General features: G+C 48.4%; 1 protein-coding gene across 3 annotated transcripts in view; it reads left to right on the plus strand.

The window, feature by feature from the left end:
* Ppfia1 (PTPRF interacting protein alpha 1) overlaps window positions 1–22310 on the plus strand; it is an 84550-nt gene that overhangs the window by 49832 nt on the left and 12408 nt on the right. For 2 of the 3 annotated variants that reach the window (XM_059263998.1, XM_059264006.1), the window contains exons 13-22: window positions 2744–2806; window positions 3339–3418; window positions 5759–5894; window positions 7842–8065; window positions 8990–9221; window positions 13626–13777; window positions 15067–15239; window positions 15943–16036; window positions 19314–19395; window positions 19485–19685. In XM_059263998.1, the coding sequence (XP_059119981.1) occupies window positions 2744–2806; window positions 3339–3418; window positions 5759–5894; window positions 7842–8065; window positions 8990–9221; window positions 13626–13777; window positions 15067–15239; window positions 15943–16036; window positions 19314–19395; window positions 19485–19685 (1437 nt within the window). Of the gene's footprint in view, window positions 1–2743; window positions 2807–3338; window positions 3419–5758; window positions 5895–7841; window positions 8066–8989; window positions 9222–13625; window positions 13778–15066; window positions 15240–15942; window positions 16037–19313; window positions 19396–19484; window positions 19686–21657; window positions 21721–22310 lie in introns of all 3 variants that reach the window. The other variant, XM_059264013.1, reaches the window with a different exon arrangement.

The raw sequence follows: 22310 nt of genomic DNA on the forward strand, positions 1-22310 counted from the left end.
TATTAGGGAAAAACAAAAACATTTAAACAAAAATTAGGCAAACAACAAGAAAATTCTAAGTTCTGTGTTAGTTCATGCTGCAGCCATGGAGTCCTGCCCAGCATTCTTTGGAATTCAGGTGTTGCCCCTCTGCTTGAGGGGGAGGGAGGGGCTTGGCAGAAAAGGCTGACAAGCTGTCATTAATTTCTTTCCCCCCCCCCCCTTTTTTTTTTTTAATTTGGACAAACCTTTCTCCTTCCTTTATTCTGAGAAGAGACTTTTTTCTGTCCTTTATCTTTTGTTTCTGGGGCCTTTCTATTTGCAGGCCTTGATTAAACATTTTCCCTTCTACCAGGAAAATCCTTTTTCATTTACTCTTTTTCCACTGGGTAGGGCCTTTTTATTCTTTGTCTCAGGAGCCATTTTACTTTTATATCTGTAATATTCACAATTGTGCAATTAATGCTCTCCCTTTTACCAAATATTTTAGCAGCTGTATATACTGCTGCTTCTGAGATGGGGATTCCCCATGTCCCTGCCAAATCCTGGAGTCCTCACTTACCAGTGAGCAAACTTTTATTTTTAATTTTTTTTTAAAATACACTACCTATTTTGGTGTGTTCACAGATGCATGTGTGTATGTCTGTGTGTGTGTGAATGTGTGTGCATGTGTGTGGAAGGCAGAGGTGTGTGTGTGTGTGTGTGTGTTTTAATTTATTTATTATGTATACAGTGTTCTGCCTGCACACCAGAAGGCGGCACCAGATCTCATTATAGATGGTTGTGAGTCACCATGTGGTTGCTGGGAATTGAACTCAGGACCTCTGAAAGAGCAGCTAGTGTGCTCTTAACTTCTGAGTTATCTCTCTAGCCCACCAGTGAGCAAACTTTTTATCTCCAGTCCTGGAGTGGCTGGATCCTTCTTTTTTCTGAGCCCTACATTGGGCGCCATATGTCCATGTTCCATGTTATGCATGTCAGTCAAAGAGAGTCAATCCTGCATGTTTTACAGCTTTAGCAGAAACAGGAGAGTCAACTTCTGATGAACTGATTGCCTCCTGTCTTCACAGAAGCCTCTTTATTGTTAACCCAAGAGCTGCTTTTAGCAAGTCAGTTTCCACATACCAAAACTTCTTATCTGGAATTGTTTGAAGGAACCATTACCTAAGCAATTCTCAACTGTACAAAACTTCCTGGTTTGCCAGGTCTGTTTCCAGACTAAATTATGCAAAGGCTCTGTGAATCCTTCAAAAGATAACACTCCTTCAGATAACAATCATTGACTATTTACAAAAGGTTACTTCAAAGCCTAGGTGCCATCACTCCAGGATTCAAGCCAGATAGAATGGATCTGTTGAATATCACACTACAGAACCCAGTACTACCAGCCCAGGGGTGTCCCCACCCACAATGGGCTGGGCCCTCTCACCTCAATCCTAATGAAGAAAATGCCCTACAGGTTTGCCTATGGCTGGATCTAATGGAGTCATTTTCTCAATTGAGGCTCCCTTCTCTCTGACAAGGACTCCAGTTTATGTCAAGTTGATATAAAATTAGCCAGCACAGTGAAGTTTGGTTTTCTCAAATTTATTGACAGAAATGGGCTCTAGCTAGCTTGGCCCACAGACACTTATACTAGGGCTTAGCTTTGGCCAAACCTCACCCTTACTTACACTTTGATTGGGAGTCAGTTTCCTTTTCAGTACACATGCAGCACTTCAGGAGCTCAACTCAGGTACTCCCAGGTTTCAGCAATTGCCTTTCATTTGGTTTGGAAGAAGGCTAAGCCTGGCTTCTAGGAGGGACCCAGATGACCCAGAGTACATTGAGGTGTGGGTCTCCACAGAGAGGCCTGTTGAGCAGTAGTTGGGCTCAGACTTGAGAGGGCCTGTCCCAGTATGCTGCATCTCTTGAGAAACATACTTAGGATGATACTCGAATGGGGTTGTGCTGGTGGAGAATTGTGGGTACTTGTGAGAGGATTGGAGAGTACTGTCAGTAGACCATGCAGACTAGTCCCTCTGACTTTCTTGACGGCCTGTGCATCGTCCTAGGCTATGGGGAAGTTTTTAAAAGTTCTTTTTTCTTTTAGATAGTTCTAATAATAGCCCAGGAACACTAATAGTCTTGGTCTAATAATAGCCTTGAATTCCTGATCCTCTTGCCTCAGCCTCCAGAGTCTGAGACTACAGGCATGCAAGGGCCTGCTTTAGATAGGAATGAGTTTGTCTTTTAACTTTACATGTGAAACTTAATTTTGTGTTTCCTAAGTGACCAGTGAATGCCCAAATCCAAAGTAACTGTAGACCACTTGCAAGAGGTTATGAAACAAATTTGAAAGTCAAGTCAAGCATGATGGTTCGTATCTGTCATCCCAGATGCTGAGGCAGGAAGTTTGCTGCAAGGTTCAGGCTAGTTTGGTCTACAGAATAAGACTCTCTCTAAAAAAAAAAAAAAAAAAAAAACTAAAAAAAAACAAAACAAAACAAAAAAACCCAGCATCAGCAAAAGCCCTTGCACTATGAATGTGGCAGGCTTACTTTAAGACTGGCTAGTGAAGAAATAGATTGTACACAGAGATAGACAGGCCAGCATCTGACCTCACTCGTGGTTGGCATTGATTGAGTGAGCTGTGGTCTTGCTCTTGGTGCCTCCCATGGCCAGGCCCTTCTTTCAGGGCTGCTCTCTGGTTTAAGCTAGTGCAGTTATTATGTTCTGTGGACCATTTTAAAGAACCAACCCTGAAGGACATTCTTTTCTTCAGAATTCTTTACTGCGGGAAGTCGAAAATGCAAAGAAGCAACTGGAAGAGACGCAGCATGATAAGGTACTTCATTCTCCACTCAGTGAGAAGTCCCAGAAGAGCTGACGTGAGTTACTGCAGTGACAGGGAGCGCAGGTGTTTGGAAGGATCGAGACCAACCCTCCTGGTAGCTCTCTTAGTCCTCACAGTTTGCAGCCCCCAGCAAACATGCTGAACTCTTCGTGTACATGGTCTCCAACCCTGGGTCCTTGGGGAGTTGGGGGTCTGACTAACATTAGCATGGGCCTCTTGTAAGAGACAGGGCCAGCAGGGATCTGCTGGGTGGGAGGGAGTGGGAGATGAAAAGACCCGGCAGACTGTGAGTTAGGAAGGGCGAGTCCTTTATACAGTCAGTACAGTTTACGTTTCAGCGTTTGTCCTTTCTAACTCTCCTATAACCGGGAGCCCTGCTCTTCATTCATTAGGACATCTGTGGATTTGGAGAATGAGTCTGCTTGCTGTAGGACTCAGGAAGTGTTTTCAGAATTGAAATGCACCTTATAGGTGCCCAGTCCTTACGAGAGAGCTGTCATAGAAGCTATTTACTGTTTTCTAGGACCAACTTGTCCTGAATATTGAAGCCCTGAGGGCCGAGTTGGACCAGATGAGACTGAGAGGCCCTTCACTTCATCACGGGTATGGTGGTTACAGATGGGCGAGTTTTCAGCCCTGTGCGTGCACAAGGGCTTGTTGCTGCCTCTGTGGGCAGCACAATGGAGCTTCAGAAGATGGGAAGAGGTCCCTTGGTGTTTGGATATGCTGACTGGGGTGCCCATTGGAGGGGTCAGGGTAGAAAACATGATTGGAGCAGAAGGACAGGCCTCAAAGAGAAGTCACACTGCAGCTGTTCAGAATCCATATTGCTCATGGGTTTGGTGCTGCATTTGTGACTTTCTTGTGAAAGGACACTGTGTTGCTGCTGTGGGGTGACTCAGCTCCTGACAAGGCCACAGCACTTAGTGCATAGCCCTAAAGCACTCTTGTCCTGTCTTGTAGAAGCAGTTCTTGTTGGGTCTTACTCTTTTGGGTTCATTTCTTATGAGAGTTGATCATCAGTAGACATTACTGAGGTGGTCACCTGGTGACACTATGGGGCAGCAAACAGACTTCCTCTTGGAGCAGGCAAGAAGACAGTGTGGGGTCTGTGCAGATGCCTCTGCACTTAGAGTTTGGGATGCTGTGCAAGCTAGGCTTCCTGCAGCTTCTTTACCTGGCCTACTTCACACCAGGAGAGGTGCCATACAGAACCAGGAACCCTCAATGCAAAGCCAGAGGGAGAGGTGGGTCACTGCACTGGAAGAGATGAAAAGGGCCACGGGGACAGAATAGTCATGGCTACAGTGACAGAGAGAGGCAAGTGCCAGTACTGTGGCAACAGCAGACGTGCTGCTGTTGGGAGCTAGTAAGCAGCACCGGAAGAGACTTGCTCTCTTTTTTTTAGACAGATGTATTTTATTTTTAATCATGTATGCGGGCAGTGCAGTGCAGTGCACACAGAGGCCACAAGAAGGCATTGGATTTGGAGCTGGAGTTTCAGGCAGTTTTGAGCACCTGACGTGGGTGCTGGGCACCGAACTCAGGTCTTCTGGAAGAGCAGTACTTGTTCTTAACTGCTGAGTCGTCTTTCTTTTATTGAAACAGGGTCTTCTTTTGTGGTTCAGACTGGCCTTAAATTCATGATCATCCCCCCTTTCCCAAGTACCAGGATTCAAGCGTGTGCCGTCACAGCTGGCTAATGTGTGACCTCCTTTAACAAGGAGTTTTAGATGTGAGAGGAAGGAAAGGAGTTGAAGGGGGTTAATGTGGAAGAAAGTGTGCCCATGTCTGGGTAGCCTGAGAGTAGAGTTCAGGAGACAGGAGAGCAGTGTGGCTCTGGGAGCTCACTGTCTTTTCCCATGGCCTTGAGACATTGGGCAGAACAGAGAGGAGCTGGCTTGTTTGAAGGGGTGGGGCCCTGCCCTGGGTAGGAGGAATTCAGGCACAGAGCAGCTGGTGGGGACCACTGGCTAGTTTCACAGGACTGGACAGTGAGGGAAGTCATATTGCTGAGTGGAGAGAGGTGAGGAGTGGACTTGTGGAGCTAAACTTGAAAACACCATGAAGAATAGGAGGGCTGACAGCTTTGAGATCCCAGAGCTACCTGCAGTTAACACAGAGCTGTGCTCATCTCCTCAGCTTGGAACTCTGACTGGACATGTTGAGACAGCAGGTTCCTGAGGAATAAGAGGTGGGAAGTGGGAAGGAAATGGAGTTAGAAAGGAAGCCATGAGTCTCATGTCTTTAAAACATGGAGAAGATGAGGGCTCAGAGATGCCGAAAAGGATGAGTTCACAAGTCCCACTGGTCCTGTGTGCAGGAGTTTCCCCAAGCTGTCCCTGAGCACACACACACCCCCACCCCCACTCCTCGCATAAATCCTTTGTTCTTGGCCTCTGGCAGAGTTCTGAAGTGAGGGCATCTACTTTCTTTCCCAGGAAGTTTTAGGGGCAGCACTGGAGGGAAAGGTGAATGCTGAGGTTGAGCTCCTGCTGCTCTGCTTCCTCTCTACACCTTGTCTGTAGGAACCCCCAGTGCTCACATCCTTCTTGGTTGCTCAGCCTTGTCCCCTCTTCTAGAGATTTCTTCAGCCCAGGGTTTGAAGCCCTGCGACTGTCTGTGCACTGCTGTGTTAAGCCCTAGCTTCTAGCTCCTCCCAGGAGTGCTGTCACCAACACCTTGAACTTGGCAGAGCAGAAAAGCCAACAGAGCAGGTGATGGCAACAGTGCCTAGGTATGCCCTTGACCTAGAAGAGGCTCTCAGATGGGCCTCAGGTGTCCACACCCACCCCTCCTCCCACTGTAGTAGTTGAGTAGGTTTTTCTGGCCAGGACTGGGTAGCCGAGAGCTCTTAGGCAGGTTTGAGGGAACCCTCCTTGGAGACCTTTCCAACTTGACACTCTACTTTCCTTCTGATACCCACCTTTTCCCATGTTTCAGCCGACCCCATCTGGGCAGCATCCCGGACTTCAGGTTCCCTGTGGCAGACGGGCATATGGATGCTTACAGCACCAGTGCAGTGTTGCGGCGCCCCCAGAAGGGCCGGCTGGCGGCGCTGCGGGACGAGCCCTCCAAGGCAAGGCCTCCGCTTGCGGAACGTCACCTGTTCCTCTTGGACAGACTCTCGGTCTCCTTCTTCCCCCATGTTCCTTTCCTTGGCTTTTCTGGCTAAGAGCTTGCTTTTAGGGTATGCTTGCTTTTTGGTTTTAGTTCTTACTTTAAGAACAGAATTTTTAATAAGATATCCTTTAAGTTAATGCTAATTAGTATGTACTTGAAGTAGTAAATAAAAGTAAATGATGCCAGGTGTAGTGGCATAGCACACAACTGTAATCCTAGTACTCAAGAGGCTGAGGCAGGAGGATTGTCATGAGTTAGTTCAAGAGTAGTGCACAGCTATAAGCAGTGAATAGTACAGTACGTACAATGGAGTTCTGTGCTGATGGCATGGCTATGTGCAGTTCATGGGCTTCAGGATTCAGGAGCAGCAGGATTCAAGGCCTCAGGTGCTTGTAGATGGGGAAGGCTTCGAAGTGTGGACTTAGTGTGGGACAGAAGCTTCAAGCCCTTGCTGAGGACTTGCATGGACTCCCTGAGTTCCTAGTAGTATGCTGCTGGCTCTCTTCAGAGCTCACATTTGAAGAAAGCCAGGAAGAAGCCCAGGTCCTTCACCACCTGGTCTGGGAAAGCCACATGCCTTTTCATCAGCTGTATTCCCTCCAGTACTGTGAATCATTATGGTCTGTCCCCATATGGGGACCATAGAATTGCCCTCCACTTGGAGAGAGGAATATATTTTCAAATTGCTGGAGTATGTAGAGGATAAATAGCAGGAGGCAGCTGGGTACTATGGACAGCTGGACTTTAGAGTAGCCAACTGTCACTGAGTGTTACAGGCTAGGAGAATGATAAGCCAGGAGGGGTGGGGCCTGGGGCCAGCTGAACAGCCTATCCAAGGAGAACAGCAGCTAAGCCTGAGCCTGTGTGAGCTGACACCATGAATAAGCAGATGAACAGAGGGCAAAATGGTTGGTAAGGGCTGGTTGGCATTGCCCTGGAGCAACTCTTCTGGAGGGAGGTACTCTGCCCACTTTGAGTGAGCCTTTTTGAGTGGAAGGACAGAGACAGATGGCAGTTGCTGGAGAGGTTTTGAGGATGGACAAGGAAGTGGGGTGGCAGGAAGTTGGGGCAGGGTAATGTTTTGTGGGTTTTGTCTGTGGTTTCAATATGAGAGATGGGGGTGCTGTTCTTATCTGAGGGGATGAGCCATCTGAGAGAGGGTGCCACTGGTGAGAAGTCTGCATGGAAGCCACAGTGGGTGTAGTGTCTCTGGAGGGAAGGGGAGGGCATGAGCCCTGACCTTCCATACACAGAGTAGGGAGGGAGTGCAGCAGTGGGGAGGGGAGGGGAGAGAAGGGCATTCATTAACCACCAGAAGGATTTAACACTAGCTGCTGTGGGCAGTGATCACAACAGGGGTCTCCTCTGTATAGTCCTTTCCCTGGGATCTCCACATGGGCCACTGGCTGTGTTCAGGTGCCTGCTTTGCTTTCCTCCTCTGGCTTTTCTTGGTGCTTGTCTGTACCAGGCTCGGGAAGCTCACACCCAGTGCATCATTCCATGACAGGTGAACATGTCCCTTCATGTGCCACTAGGCTTCCTTTTTTTAATTTCCACTAAAGTGGGTTACCTGAGTGTAGATACTGAATGTCCAGTGCGTCCATATCAGTATGCGGGCTTGCTCTCTCACCTTGAGACAGGCTCAGCATGTGCCCAGGCTGGCCCCCAAAACCACACCCATCTCTGAATCCACCTTTCAGGTGCTTCCATTACAGGTATATTCTACAGTGCTCAGCCTCCCTGTCTGTCAGGTGCCTCTTGTTTAACAGCAGCTCAGGTGCATGAGTGTCTTCCTAAAGCCTTGGCCTGCAGTAAACCTATTCACATTTCTGATAGCAGCCTTTCCTGCTCTTAGAGTGTTTGCTGTTACTCGTCTGCTGAGACATAGTGTTCTTGTTGGTAGGTGCAGACCCTCAACGAACAGGATTGGGAACGGGCCCAACAAGCCAGCGTCTTGGCAAATGTGGCACAGGCATTTGAGAGTGATGTGGATGTGTCCGACGGTGAAGATGACAGAGAAACTCTGCTCAGCTCAGTTGATCTGCTGTCACCCAGTGGACAGGCTGATGCACAGACACTGGCCATGATGCTTCAGGAGCAGCTGGATGCCATCAACAAAGAGATCAGGTTATATATGTATTACATATGTACTTGATCTGTAAGAGACACAAGGGGCAGTGGCATGCATCTGTCATCCCAGAACTTGGGAGGTGGAGGCAGGAGGAGCAGTAGTTCAAGGCCAGACTAGACTACAATCAATTTTGAGACCAGCATGGGCTACACGGAACTGTTTCAAAATAAGAGCAACAAAAAGGAAGTAGAAGGTGAAGGGGATGCGGAGACTGGAGTGGATATTGTGGAGGTGTGAGGGTGGAAGGCAGGAGATGGGGAGGAGACTAGAGTAGATACTCTACAGGTGTGAGGGTATTCTGATGAGGCCTAGTGTGTTGTACACTTGGAAACTCAAGAGATAAGTCTTGCAGGAGTTCACTTCCATGGGAAAGCATAGGTGGGATCAGCAACCCCTTTACATCCCCCCACAGCAGAGCACTTGGGCTTCTGAGATAGCCTTTACCTCTGGCAGCCTGGCCACCTCCCTGCACCTTGCTAGGGGAGGTGAAACTTTCATCCCTCCATGCTTAGAGCAGCAGGGCCCAGATCACTCCTCTGCTACCCAGAGCTATTCCTGGAAGGCCAGGCACAGGACATGCAAGGTACTGGTGTGTAAGGTGAGGTGGTGACTTGACCATGCTGTGGATAAGAAACAGTTGAGCTTCCTTCCGTTATCCAGTGCTTAGCATACCTTCGCCTGTGTTAAGAGCAAGCACAGGAGCATTCTAGCTGTCAATGGAGGGAGACGAATGTTCTGCTGTTAGGTATAGGGTCTCCTGCTGTAGCCCACGTTGGTCTTGAAGGCACCTCCTCCCACTGTAGCCTCCAGCTGCTGGGCTCACATACAGAACTCCCACCCCAGCCAGACTCGGCTTGTTCTGCCTGCACAGACACAGCTTCCTGATGAAATAAGGCCAACTGCTCTTGTTTGGATTTTAGGCTGATACAAGAAGAGAAGGAGAATACAGAGCAGCGGGCAGAGGAGATCGAGAGCAGAGTGGGCAGTGGAAGCTTGGACAATCTTGGTCGTTTTAGATCAATGAGCTCTATCCCCCCCTACCCTGCTTCCTCGCTTGCTGGCTCTTCTCCTCCAGGCAGTGGTCGGTCCACACCAAGAAGAGTCCCTCACAGTCCTGCCCGGGAGGTGGACAGACTGGGTGTCATGACTCTGGTAAGTGGGGCCTTTTCTACCTCAGCCTGCTGGGGAAGGGTTACACATGGAAATCACATCTTCCTCTAAGAGGTTTCAGATTATAAAAGCTGAAGGGGTGGAGACAGAGGCAGGTGATTTCTGTGAGTTTGAGTCCAGCTTGGTCTACATAATGAGTTGGGTTAGCTAGGGCTATAGTTAGTCAACAATGCAAATTAGTTATAATACTTAGGTGACCAGGCCAGCATCTGGTCTTAGTTGTGGGATGCTAGGCAGAAGTCTGGTGCAAGCCAGAAGGGGCTATGCTGCCTGTTTCAGCAGAAGTGACTGTGGAGAGGTGTTGCAGCATGTGGGAAGAGATACAGAAGCCAGAGATGGAGGCCAGTGGTGGAGTACCAGGCCTGGCTTCCATCTACAACACATTAAAAAAGAAGTGTAAAGGAGTCCCTATCCCTTCTCAGCAGGGGTGTCTCTAAGCTCTGAGGCACAAGGGCCACTCAGGAGACCTATAGACTATGAAACCGAAGCAGAGGGGATCTTGACTGGTTAACTTGGGAGCAATTTCATTTTAGAATATCTATGACCCAGGTATGCGGATCTCAGAGTGCACAGTGACTTCTGAGTGTTTAGTGTGTGTGTGATCCTAAGAGACCCCCACATACTAAGCTTGGTGTACCTTAGCCACCCTGCCGTGCTCTACCTCTTTTGCTGCTGCTTTCATTTGCAGTTGCCATGACATTGACAGTGGACATGTAACTAAATCAGTGGAATCATTTTAATGGGCTGTTGAATAGTATAGTCTCTTATATTTTGATGCACTGTGTAATATGTCTTATTAGTGCGGTGAGTAAAATCTTAACTTTCATGGCGTGATCTGTGGCTTCATCCTCCTTCCAAATACTTTGTAGGAATAGCTGTGTGGGTTTTTTTCAGTTTTAAGACTGTCCACCTGCTGGCTGTCAGTCTACTTCCATCTGATCCTGACCCCAGATCCCTATCTGTCTGCCCATCCAGCACCTTCCGCTGTGGCAGCCCCACCCCCAGCTCCTGCAGATGATCAGACACCCAAGTGCATATCTGCGACAGTAGGCTGGAAGAATGCATTGTTGGGCTTTTTCATGATAAGAATGCATTCTCTGTTACTCTTGTTTCCTGCATGTGGACACAGGCAGGAAGGGGTATGTGGTCTGTGATTCTGCAGGGGAGAGAGTCCTGTATGCCCAGGTGACCCACCTTATGTGGTACTGGTTCTGGTGTCACATGGCTTTCAGCTAACTGCTGACAGACTTGCTGGCTTTGATAAACGCTTATGTTTAATGCTGTGTATGTGCTAAGGTGTAGAGGCTCTCCCTGGTACCCCATTAGCTTTTCTTACATCTTTTCATGGGGGCAGGATGGGGGGGGTTGCTCTTACAGCTTAAAACAATTAGCATATTTTTGAAAAGTTGTAAATCCCATTCTAGGTAAGGACTTCAGGTTAATGTCCAGTAGGTAATTAACTCAAAGCAGGTTTGTTTAACTTTATAATAGATAATGCAATAGCTCTGATGGAATTTATTAAATTCCCATGTATTTGCAACTAGTGACAGAGAGGCTGGCTTCGAGTGAGGGTCATTAGGGTCCTGCTTACATGGAATGCTGGGTTTTAATACATTGCCTGTGTTCAAACTCATTCTTAGCGAAGTAATAATTAGTGTTGCCTCCTGGGAAATCTGCATACTTTTTAACTGTCTTGAGAATGTTTATTTCCAGTGATGTTTCCTCTCAGTGCTCAACCTGTGTGTGTCCTTCCGGCCTGCTTAGCAATTTGCCTCACTGCTCCTTGAGTCTTTTCCCACACGTGTGCAGTAAACCTGCTCTCTTTCTCCTTTCTTCACACGCATCTGTCAGCCTAGTGACTTAAGGAAGCACCGGAGACAGGTAAATCACATGCTGACCTTACACACCCTGTGTCTCCATGAGTGACACACTACTGTAATGTGAAGAGAAGTAACTGACATTTCCCCACAGTGTTTAGTTTGACCCTGCATGTCATGTTGGTGGTCATGTGGGAAGCCTGTCCCTGAAATACTGGGGCAGAGGCCTCTACGTCTAATTATTGCATGCTTTTCTGCTGTTCAGCATTGAGGACAAGAGTTCCTGAGGCAGGGGTGTGCCCTGGGGAAGGCTGGGACTGGCACATAGTAAGCTCATGCTCATGCCAAGCATGGGCCTAGTGTGTGGCCAAGGCATTGTCTTTTTATTTATTTTTAACAATTTTTGTTTCTTTGAGACAAGGTCTTATTCTGTAGCTTAGACTGTCTCCTGGAACTCAGCCTCCAACTCACAGCGGTCCTCTTGCCTCAGCCTCCCAAGCACTGGAACCATTGTCTTAAATTCTGTATGCATCCGTGTGGGATACAGTTCACCATAGTCACTGTTTATGAGTGTGGAAGCTAAAGCTTCTGTTTCGTGGTGTGGGGTTACAGGTGTATGTTCAGGTTTGTCTGGCTTCAAAAGCTGAGCTGGTGGCCAGTTTGCCCTTGGGCCTTTTGCCAGCTGCCCTGATTCCCTGGCAGTATCTAGAAATTAGTGTGAGTGTAGCATGCTGGGCAGAGTTGGGAAGAGCTGGCAGTAGCTGTTCTGATGGTTGCCCTAGACACTCTACCTCTTATCTTCCATGCTCCAACCCAGGAGCTCTGCCCTGTCATCAACCTTCCTAGCTGGCTGCACTGTAGAGCAGTTCTGGCTTCCATTCTACCTGCCATTGATGAGTTTGCCAGTGAGTGTTGTATGTTGATGCTGTGGTTTGTTGCCTTCTTTCTTAAGTAAAAAAAAAAAAAAAAAAAAGTGATGCACCTGTGCTGCTCAAACAATGCTCATGTCCAAACAGGAAGGTCACAAGTTCCAGGACAGACTGGGAAACAAAGCAAGACCTACCCCTCAACCCCCAACCAAATAAACCATGCCACTCAAGTTGGCAACTTGGCTCAGTGACGCAACTCCTCAGTTACCCTGCACAGTGCTCTGTTCATCTCTGCTGGCTTGTGTCAGTGAGGAAGCAGTTTGTGAGCCACACTCCACTCCAGCATAGTGACCTAATCTACAGAGCCATACATGGGCTGGATGCTGGACTGTGGTGTACCCTGCCTCTACTTTAGTACCACTGGCAAGCTAAGGTGACTTCTCTACTTGGTAACATTGAAGAGTGAATTTAGTAGGGATCCTAGTGCCATTCCTTTCTGAAGGAGCACAGAGGGTCCACCTGGGGTCTGTCAGGATTTTGGGACCAGCTTGGGAGCTGTTGTGGGTGAGGCTCTGCTAAGGAGCATGATAGCCTCCCCAGCATATAGGTTGCTCCCAAGCTTCAATTATTTAAATAATGATTCCATTTTTAAGCTGTTAACATTTTCTCCAAAGTTTCTAGGCATGGTGGCTTTGGGAAAGAGGTGATGGAACCCTGGCCTCCTGCATGCTGAGCATGTGCCTTTCAGAGCTTGGCCCAGGCCCATGATGGCCCACTGCTGGTTTGAGATCATCTTAGACAGAGAGATGCAGAGTGTATCTGCTACTGGCTAGTGAATGTCCTGAGCTGCCTCAGCTCAGCCTGGCCCTGAGCGGATGGGGCTACAGTAGGACCAGTGCTCCTTAGTACCATTCCAGCAGTCAACTGCCAGTCCTCTGTGCATGCAGATGCTTGCCATGCTTCATGAAATCTATCTAACTTGCTTTAGAACCAGACAGTGCAGGTGTACCCATAGGACCCAATGGGGTGAATCTGTAGACCCTCTGCCCCATGTCCTTCAATATATACTCACAGCCCTCTTAATGACGTTCACAGGATTATTCTATCTCAACCAAAGGTCTTAACTACATTCATGTCTCCACTTATAGCCTGCAGTCCAAATACCCAGAAATGCAGCTGTGCACATGGGTATGGCTCATGGTCTCTAGCTGTTCTATGTGTTCCCAACCCCCAGAAAGGAACATGCTGATTACTTGCTAGGGAAGACTCTGCCTCCTCAGTGTTCCCACGGAGTGGCCCGATGAGGACTGTCAAAAGCTCCTGGTCAGTTGTATCAGTGAGGACACAGTTGGTAGCATGGATCAGGTCTTGGCTGCCTTGTTGGGCATTGGCCTCTGATGTGGAGTTGTTGGTGACCTGTGCCTGCCTGCTTCATACTTTTCCCGGGGGGATGGACTGTGAATCACATTGCTCTGTGCTGTTTGGCTCCCTTGAGGAACAGCAGTCTTCAAGATGGTGTGAACTAAAACGCAGCCTTTTAGCCAGGCACAGTGGTGCCACCTGTAACCCTAGCACTGGGAGGCAGAGGTAGTTCACTCACAAGGTCCCATCTCAGAGCAAAACCACAAACAGAAGAATGTGTGTTTTTGTGCTAGCAAGAAGTCCCCTGTTCACTGTTCTTGTCTTTGTCTTGCCCTCAGTTGCCAGCTTCCAGAGAAGAGGTACGAGACGACAAGACGACGATAAAATGTGAAACCTCTCCCCCCTCCTCCCCGAGGCCCCTGCGCTTAGACAGGCTTCACAAGGGCGCACTGCACACGGTCAGCCATGAGGACATCAGGGACCTGAGGAAGTAAGAAGCAGGGCTGAGGACAGCAGCCCTGGGTGGAGCTGTGCTTGGCTGGGGTTTAAGAATAGGAATTATACCTTGGGAAAAAAAGACAGATTTTAGAGTTCCAGGTTATTCAGTTGAAGTTACTGACATTGTCCCAGGTAGTTTCCAGCAGAGGGTCCTATCTGGGAAACATTGCACAGAATGGTGCTCAAGGACCTTGCCTTGTTCTGGATGGTGCCGCTCTATCAACTGAAAGGAAAAGTTATGGCTCAGGACCCCCAAGAACAAGTTCTCAGCACAAAGGAGAGTTACTTGCTCCAGATGGACAGGGGCGGGGAATAAGAGACAAACACAAGAGATAGAGGACAGGGAGAAGGGAAGAGGGCAGGGGTATTTGTCCTGGAGTGGGGACAAAGAACTCCCTCTGGATAGAGAGGGGACAGATGTGGCACACAGGAAAATGGCAGTCTATGAAGGTACAGGGTACAAGGGGAAGCCTCATGTTAGGATGAGGTGTTTAATTTTGATTGGACAGGTTAATTAGGTGAACCAAAGAGGAGGTTTGATTGCTGGACTTCAATACTTGGATAGCTGGACCTTGGTAGTCAGCCTCAGGAGGAGGAAATGACCAAATAAGGGAATAGACCTTGGTGGCTAGCTTTAGGGATATACTCTAATGATTTTTAGCAAAGCAGAGGGAATGGTAGAGAAGGGCAAGGCCCACCAGAGTCATGCTTGCCATGCCTGAGCTGGCCAGAGTCCCTTCACTGACAGCCTGGCTTCTCATATTCTCTTGCCTTCTTGGGTCTCCCAAGTTGCTAGGCAGTTCATGTTTTCCCCGCCTCTTTATTAACACTTCCTTGTCAGGAAACCAAGAGCCTTTTGGTTGCTGTGATAGACAGTCATTGCATTATGGTTGGCATAGTTCCTATGCTGTCCTGAGCAGGGTGGGGGAGCCAATTGGAGTCCAGACCTCCTCTTCAGAGGAGCTTCAAGTTCTGGAGAAGCTGGGCTTTCAGAACCAGCAGGCTTGGCAGTCTTTGTCACTGAACAGTGTGCTGTGAGAGACTTGGTGAATCTTAGGAGCAGTTGTTAAAAATGTACAGTGTCCGGTTGGGTGTGGTGACTTATGTCTTTATAAGCCTAATGTTTTCAAGGCTGAGGCAGGGTTGTCTTGAGTTCCAGGCCAGCCTAGGCTAGAGTGAGAGCCTATCTCAAAAACAACCCAGCAAAGTGTTACAATGCTTGTGCGTGGACTCCCATGTTGTGATACAGCTCTGATGAAAATCCATTTTCTTTCCTTGAAGCTCCACAGGCTCCCAGGACGGTCCTGTGAGCAACCCTAGCAGCAGTAATAGTAGCCAGGACTCCCTCCACAAAGCCCCAAAGAAGAAGGGCATCAAGTCCTCCATTGGCCGCTTGTTTGGCAAGAAGGAAAAGGGCCGACCTGGGCCACTGGGCAAGGAATCACCAGGACAAGGTTGGTAGGTTTGCAGTAAGCTTCTTTTTTAAAATTTTTATTTCATGTGCATTGGTGTTTTGCCTGAGTGCATGTCTATGTGAGGGGTTTGGATCCTCTAGAACTGGAGTTATAGACAGTGAGCTGCCATGTGGGTGATTGAGCATAGGTCCTCTGGAAGAGCAGCCAATGCTCTTAACCACTGAGCCATCACTCCAGCCCCTGCAGTAAGCATCTTTTTTTTTTTTTTTTTTTTTTTTTTTTTGTGTGTGTGTGTGTGTGTGTGTTTTGAGATAGGGTTTCTCTGTGTAGCTTTTGGAGCCTGTCCTGGATCTCAATCTGTAGACCAGGCTGGCCTGGAACTCACAGAGATCCACCTGCCTCTGCCTTCCCAGTGCTGGGATTAAAGGCATGCGCCACCACCGCTCGGCTTGCAATAAGCATCTTAACAAGGGTGTGAGGTGCTCTTGGGTGCCTGCTGTGTCTGCCCATTCTCTATATGCCACCATGCTGCTGGACATTATCTCTAGAAGGTGGTAGATACATGACCCAAAGAGCAGTGGCTAGCATCTCAGATACACCAGGTGTCTTGTCTTAAGCAGTTTGCTGGGCTGTTTGGTCAGAAATAGCTCTTGGTGTGACCTTAACTGCCTGTAGAGAGCAGACCGGAACTTTGCTCTGCCATGTTGATTGCCTTAAGTCTGGGGTCTCTGCTTCCTTGTAGCTGGTGTTTCAGAGACAGAAAATTCATCTCAAGATGCCTTGGGACTCAGCAAACTGGGAGGACAAGCTGAGAAAACCCGTAAACTTCAGAAAAAGTAAGCTGCTCATTGTGTCTCCATATGAGGCAGTTGTCAGTAAATGGTGTTTAGGTTTCAGCTGATATCAAATTCTGTGCACAGCTGTGTATATGCATAGCCTTCTGAAAAAATAACTCCATACTGAGGGGAAGGGAAGTGGAGACAGGAAGATCCTGGAGCTTGCTGGCCAGCCAGTCTAGCCAAATGGGCAAGCTCCAAGTTCAGTAAGAGACTCTATCTCAGAAAGTTGAGTGAAAGACCCTGTCTCAGAAAGTCGTGTAGAGATTGATAAAGGAAGATGCCTGATGTTGAGGTACCCACATACACGAACAGCAGGTACACATGTATACCCCTCCACACACACACACACACACACACACACACACACACACACACACACACACACACAACTACAGCCTTTTTTAACCCACACTTCTTAAAGGAGGGAGCATTTATGACACATAGAAGGCATTTGCCTGGGTTTCTGCCACTGTGGAAAGTGTCTTGCTGAGGTGGCATGCTCCAGAACCCATCTTTGTGGCATCTAACTCCTGCCCACAGGTCAGGCCAGCCTGGTCTACATAGCGAGTACATACATGATACCCCCCCCCACAAAGATTTTTTAAAGATTTTTGTTACTTTGGTCACTGTGTTTTAAGCTTTGGGGCCAGTGGCTAAAAGAGTTTTTATTACTTGGAAAATTGGCTAGTAAGAAAATAAATGTTGGTGAGGGTTAAATGCCCTCTGTGCTTTGTGTGACAGGGTCTTGTTGTGTATCTCAGGCTGACTTCTAAATCATGGCAATCCTGCCTTAGCCTCCCAAGTATTTAGATTATAAGTGTGAGCAGTCGCACCCCTCTCTTAGCACATTTATTTTGATAGTTATATAGAGCAGAAAGGCGGAGTGGCTCTTTAGCTACAAAGTGGCTGTTGGGAGTCGGGTGAGTCTGGAGAAGTCCCACATGGGAAAACTGACTGTGTTGGGAGGTATTGTGAAGATCAAGGGGTCAGCCCCATACCAGGTGAAGTGGAGAGGAGGGAGGTAAAATTTCTGTCGTTAGACATCTCAGGGTTGAATCAACTAGACTTGGGTGTCTACAGTCATGGATGTTCCGTCCCATGACGCATGATTGGTGAGACTTAAATGTGCCAGCCTTGACATAGCTGTGTTTGGGCTCTAAGGTTACAAATGATCTGGTAGAGAAGGCTCAGGAGGCAGAGGGAAGCCAGTGCTAGCCACCTTTCCAGGTCCTGCTTCCTATGACTGATTGTCCTCCATGTCCTAGTTTATGTTCTACTGTCTCTACACTATTCCTGCTGCTGCAAGTGGCCTGGGCTCTAAGAACCAGCAAAGGCTGTTTCCTGTAGCACAAATCCTAAATTGTCTTATAATAAAAACCCAGAACCAGCTATCAGGGTGAAAGCTGAAAGATCAGAGAAGCAGAGCAAGCCACAGCCACCACCTCTTACCTTACCAACTCCTCAGCCTGGAAGAGCCTGAAAGAGCATGGATTCCTGTCTCCTCCTACCTTATATGTATTTCTTTCACTGCCCAGCCATATCACTTCCTGTTTCAACCTTCCTAGTGCTGGGATTAAAGGTGTGTGATCCCAAGTGCTGGAATTAAAGATGTGTGCCACCACTGCTGGGCTCTGTTTCTCGTTTAGACTGGGTTAATCTCGTGTAGCCCAGTGTGTGGCCTTGAACTCAACAGAAATCCAGATCTCTGCCTCTGCCTCCCGGTGCTAGGATTAAAGGTGTGTGCCACCACTGCCTGACCTCTATGGCTAACTCTGTGGCTAGCTCTGTCCTCTGCTTTTCAGGCAAGCTTTATTTCTTAGATAACAAACAATATGTCACCACAGTTTCCAGTGCTAGGAGGAAGTTCAGGGCACCCCAAGGGTGCTGCAGACTCCAGGTAGCCACTGAGGGCTGCAATGTGCTTGCTTAGCTGCCCGTTCTCTGCATGACCTATTACTACTGGATAACAGAGGTCCTAGCAAACTGCCCAGTTGAAGAGGACTTAGTCCATTCAGTGTGACCTTAGCTTAGAAATCTTGATGGCCAGGCCACATACCCAGGATGGGCCCTGTGCTGTGCCCTCCAAGTTTGGAGTTGGTCTGCAAGGAGTGACTGCTGCTTCCCGTGGTTTCTTTGCCTGTTTTGATAAGTAATACCAACTGTCTTTGAGGAGAGTTTGTCTGGATGAAGCAGAAAGTCCCCCAGTCACTAGTTGGTGCCCCAAGACATCAGCTCCCCCACCTAGCTAGGACTGGTGTCCATCCTACAGACCTTCACTATGTCAGCTCCACATGAGCACACTTGTCTATCTCTTTTCTAGTTTATTCTTCAGATGAGAAGTGCTATTTTGCCTGAGACAACAGGTAATGCTGCTGTCCTGGGGACCTGCCACTAGCCAGTGATGGAAGGCAGCTATTGACTGTAGGGGCCAAGAATAGCTGAAGTCAAGCTTGAAGCTGTCTGTGACATTGTGACTTGGGGGAAAGCCCTGCTCTGGGCAGTTATTGTAGAGCCAGGATTTGGGGGTTTGGTTTTGGTTTTACAGAGCTGGATATTACACAGTATTTGTCTTTAGAAATAAAAGATTCTGGAATCTCTGACAGCCACACATGCAAACATGGAGAAATGTAATTTGCAAGAAAGAACCTGTGTGGGAATAGAACCCATGCCTGGAGTGTACTGTGATGCAGTTTACCCAGTGCACTGTCTCCCCAGGGCTTTGAACCATTCTTTTTTGTTTTTGTTGTTTTGTTTCTTTTTCTCCAGACAGGGTCTCACTATGTAGCTCAGGATATCTGGGAACTCACTATGTAGACCAGGCTGGCCTTGAACTCACAGAGATCTTCCTGTCTCTGCCTCCTGAGTACTGGGAGTATGCTACTATGTCTGATTTTTTTTTTTTTGCACCATTCATATATATTTAAGGACTCAGCACTAGGTGTCCGTCTGCCAACCTGCATAAGCTCTCTTTCTGGACAGTGTTAAAAAGGCTGTGGCACCTAGGTTTTACCTTCAACACTATATGAACTTAGGTATGACGACTACTGGGTGCTCCTCAGGCTGATGGTCATTCTTTCAGAAGAGGTGAGATTCTGTGGGGATCAAGGGATCAGCCAGCTCTTCACGCAGGCACTCTGTAGTAAACACAAGCTAGTGTGTTGTAGATGATGCCGGCAGCTTGAAGCTCAAGGGAAGTGGTAAGGACCTGTTGTGCTTTGGAAAGCTGTCAAAGATGCCTACTTAACTGGTTATTTTGAATATGTTTCCCTCATAGGCATGAGCTGCTGGAGGAGGCCCGCAGGCAAGGTTTGCCTTTCGCACAGTGGGATGGGCCCACGGTGGTGGTGTGGCTGGAGGTGCGTCCTCTTCACATGCTGCATTATGAGAACTCACTAAGGCTTCTCACACTTGCCTCATGTTCTGGCCTTCTTGTTCCTGTGTCTAGCTCTGGGTTGGGATGCCTGCATGGTATGTGGCTGCTTGCCGAGCAAACGTCAAGAGTGGCGCCATCATGTCGGCCCTGTCAGACACCGAGATCCAGCGGGAGATTGGCATCAGCAACCCCCTGCACAGGCTGAAGCTGCGGCTGGCCATCCAGGAGATCATGTCATTGACCAGCCCTTCTGCCCCACCCACATCCAGGACGGTAAGTCCACATGCACTTATGCTCTGGGAGGAAGGACTACCTCCTGCAAGGCTATGGACCAGTCCACCTACTTTCTGGATGACCCAAGAACAGCCAAGAATTTTGGGCTAGGGCATAGCTCTGTGTAGAGTACTTGCCTAGCATGTGAAAGGTCCTGGGTTCATCCTCAGCACTGGACAAAGGCTTTCATGAAAGCTTGTCTGAAACTGAGTGTGAGGAGGCCCTCTGTGATCTCAGCTACATTGGAGTCTGAAGATCAGAGCTTTGAGTCCAGCAGGGACAACATATTGAGACCCCACTCAAGTTAAAAATGAAAGCTTGTCTAGAAAAACCCCAAAAAGCAAGAGATTTAAAGGTGGAAATTGATTCTTACAAACCTCACTTGCATCTATTGTACCCATCATCCTGAGGGCTTTTGGGTAGGAGCTTAGGAAGTTCATACTCTGTACTAGCACTTCCTGCCTTTTGACTTTCATGTCTGATGACCCCTGACCACACAGGGTTGGTGTTTGCATTCACACACAGATGTGCTACTTGCTGAGCAGGTCACACAGTCCAATGCCTGTGACTACTTCACAGTGCAGCTGTAGGCATCAAAGGTCTCTGACTGCCCCGGGGCAGCTGCTGGCTGGGCCTATGGCAGGTCTGTCAGAGAGATAGGATTGTACCCTCTTCATGTGCAGCACTGCCTCTCGGTGGGTGTGGACAGGAAGGGAAGCTCCCTCCCTGCCTTTTGTTGTAGGCATAGGGGTGCTGGAAAGTAGAACAAGGCAAAAACAGATAGACTCGTGCTGCTGGGTAAACTCTAGTCCCTCTCCTCCTCCCTCTGAACTCTGCCCTGGCATGGCCTTGAAGGCAGTGTGAGGAGTGAACTGCTTGCATTTTCTGTGGAGTTAGAGCTCTGCAGAGCACCTTGGAGGCACCTGTTGAATGCAGATGATGGCACTAGTGAGGAAAAGCTGCTGCCCTCTTGGGCACTAGAGAATTCACTCTTTCTTCTCACTGGACACTGTTTTGTCCTGTAAAAACCAAAGGGAAACGTCAGACATGTCCATACTCCCGACTTTCTGGAGAAACTCCTGGAGTACCTTTGTGACATTTTCTACAACAGCCTAAGGCCTGACCCAGGGTTCAAAGTTGAAGTGTTGAAGTTTTTCTGTTTTCTGTGGAATGAACACTGGGCTTCTGTCTTCAGCTAAGGCTCAGAGCTCTTCCCCCAGAGAATGGCTTTTGTTGCCAGAGTCCCTTCTGTTCCCTGGTAGTTTCATGTCAGAAAGGCATGTTCATTGTGGCCCCTCCGAAGTCTTCCTCAGCTGTGCTCTTACAGGGAGCTTCCGTCATTTCAGCTAGCTTGGAAGTCTTCCCCCCACACTATGAGGCATAGGCATAGATTCCTCCCTTGAGCTTACGTCAGCAAACATGTGGATTTTGGTCCCTTATCAGGCTCTTAACAGGGATGCAGTGGGGACACAGTGTGGTTAATTTTGGCCTGTCTGGCTTGGTCACTTGGTATACCTGCCAGCTGGAAGAGGGGCCTCTACTGCTATTGAAATGAGGCTGTTTGTAGGAGGGGCTCCTTTCGGAAGTGCAATGGATCAAACCCAGGGCCTTGCACCTGCTAGGCAGCTCAGCCACTCAGCCCCATCTCCAGTCCAGTGAGACTGTTGTAAGATAGTGAGCATGGAGGTCTGAGAGCAAATATTTCTAAAAGTCTAAACTGGGCTTTCTTTAGTTATATACCCCAGGGTGGGCACAGCAGCCCAGCTCTGGAAGCGGTGAGCTCCTCTCTGTTGACCAGTTGCTGGCAGGGGGTAGCTGCTGGCTGGAGGGCTGGGTTGTTGTGGCTTTTTGTCATTTCCTGTGAAGAGTGGCCTTTGCCTCAGGCTCCTGTGCCTGAAGTTTATGTGTGTGCCCTCCCCTCTTTGTCATGCTTCCCTGGCCCGGGACGTGGCTGGTGCACTGGGTACCTTAGACCACAGGAAATGTCTGGTTGACACATGAAGAGATGGAAACGCTCACAGCCACGCCTCAAACGGTTAGTCATTGCAGCCTGTGTTCCCAGGGCACATGGTGTGTCAGACCAGCTTGGGCTTTGGCCTTTCTCTTGGGAATGAAAGTGTTCATGTTCAGTTGTTTCCGAGACGTGTCCCTTTGTTATCAGCTAAGTGTGCAAACTAGAGTTTTCTTTTGTTTTTTTTTTTTTTTTTTTTTTTTTGTTTGTTTGTTTTTTCCAGCATCTTAAGGTTGCAGACATGCTCATTTAGATAGAATTGATTCTCCCTGGGGAAAGAGCTCAGTTTAACACCCCACTGTGACAGTGGATCCCAGCTTTTCTCTCTTACTGATACGCTAGCATGGAAAGGGTGTGTTCCTTGCATGAAAACCCCAGGCTGCTGGTGCTGCATAGACTGCATGCTGCTGTGACCCCGGCATGCTCACACATCCAGCTGTCCCTGTTGCCTGCTTGCCATACCATAGCTTACAAACACTAACAGTTTGTTCTTTTGCATTCCTAACCATGTAACATCAGGAAGACGAGGAGGGAAGCTGGGCTCAGGTTGGCGTCTTTCTCTACCTACCTTCACTCTGTGGCAACAGAAAGTATCTGGGGTGGGGATGCGTGTG

This window comes from Peromyscus eremicus, chromosome 1 (genome assembly GCF_949786415.1).
Source record: "Peromyscus eremicus chromosome 1, PerEre_H2_v1, whole genome shotgun sequence".
Classification (NCBI taxonomy): domain Eukaryota; kingdom Metazoa; phylum Chordata; class Mammalia; order Rodentia; family Cricetidae; genus Peromyscus; species Peromyscus eremicus.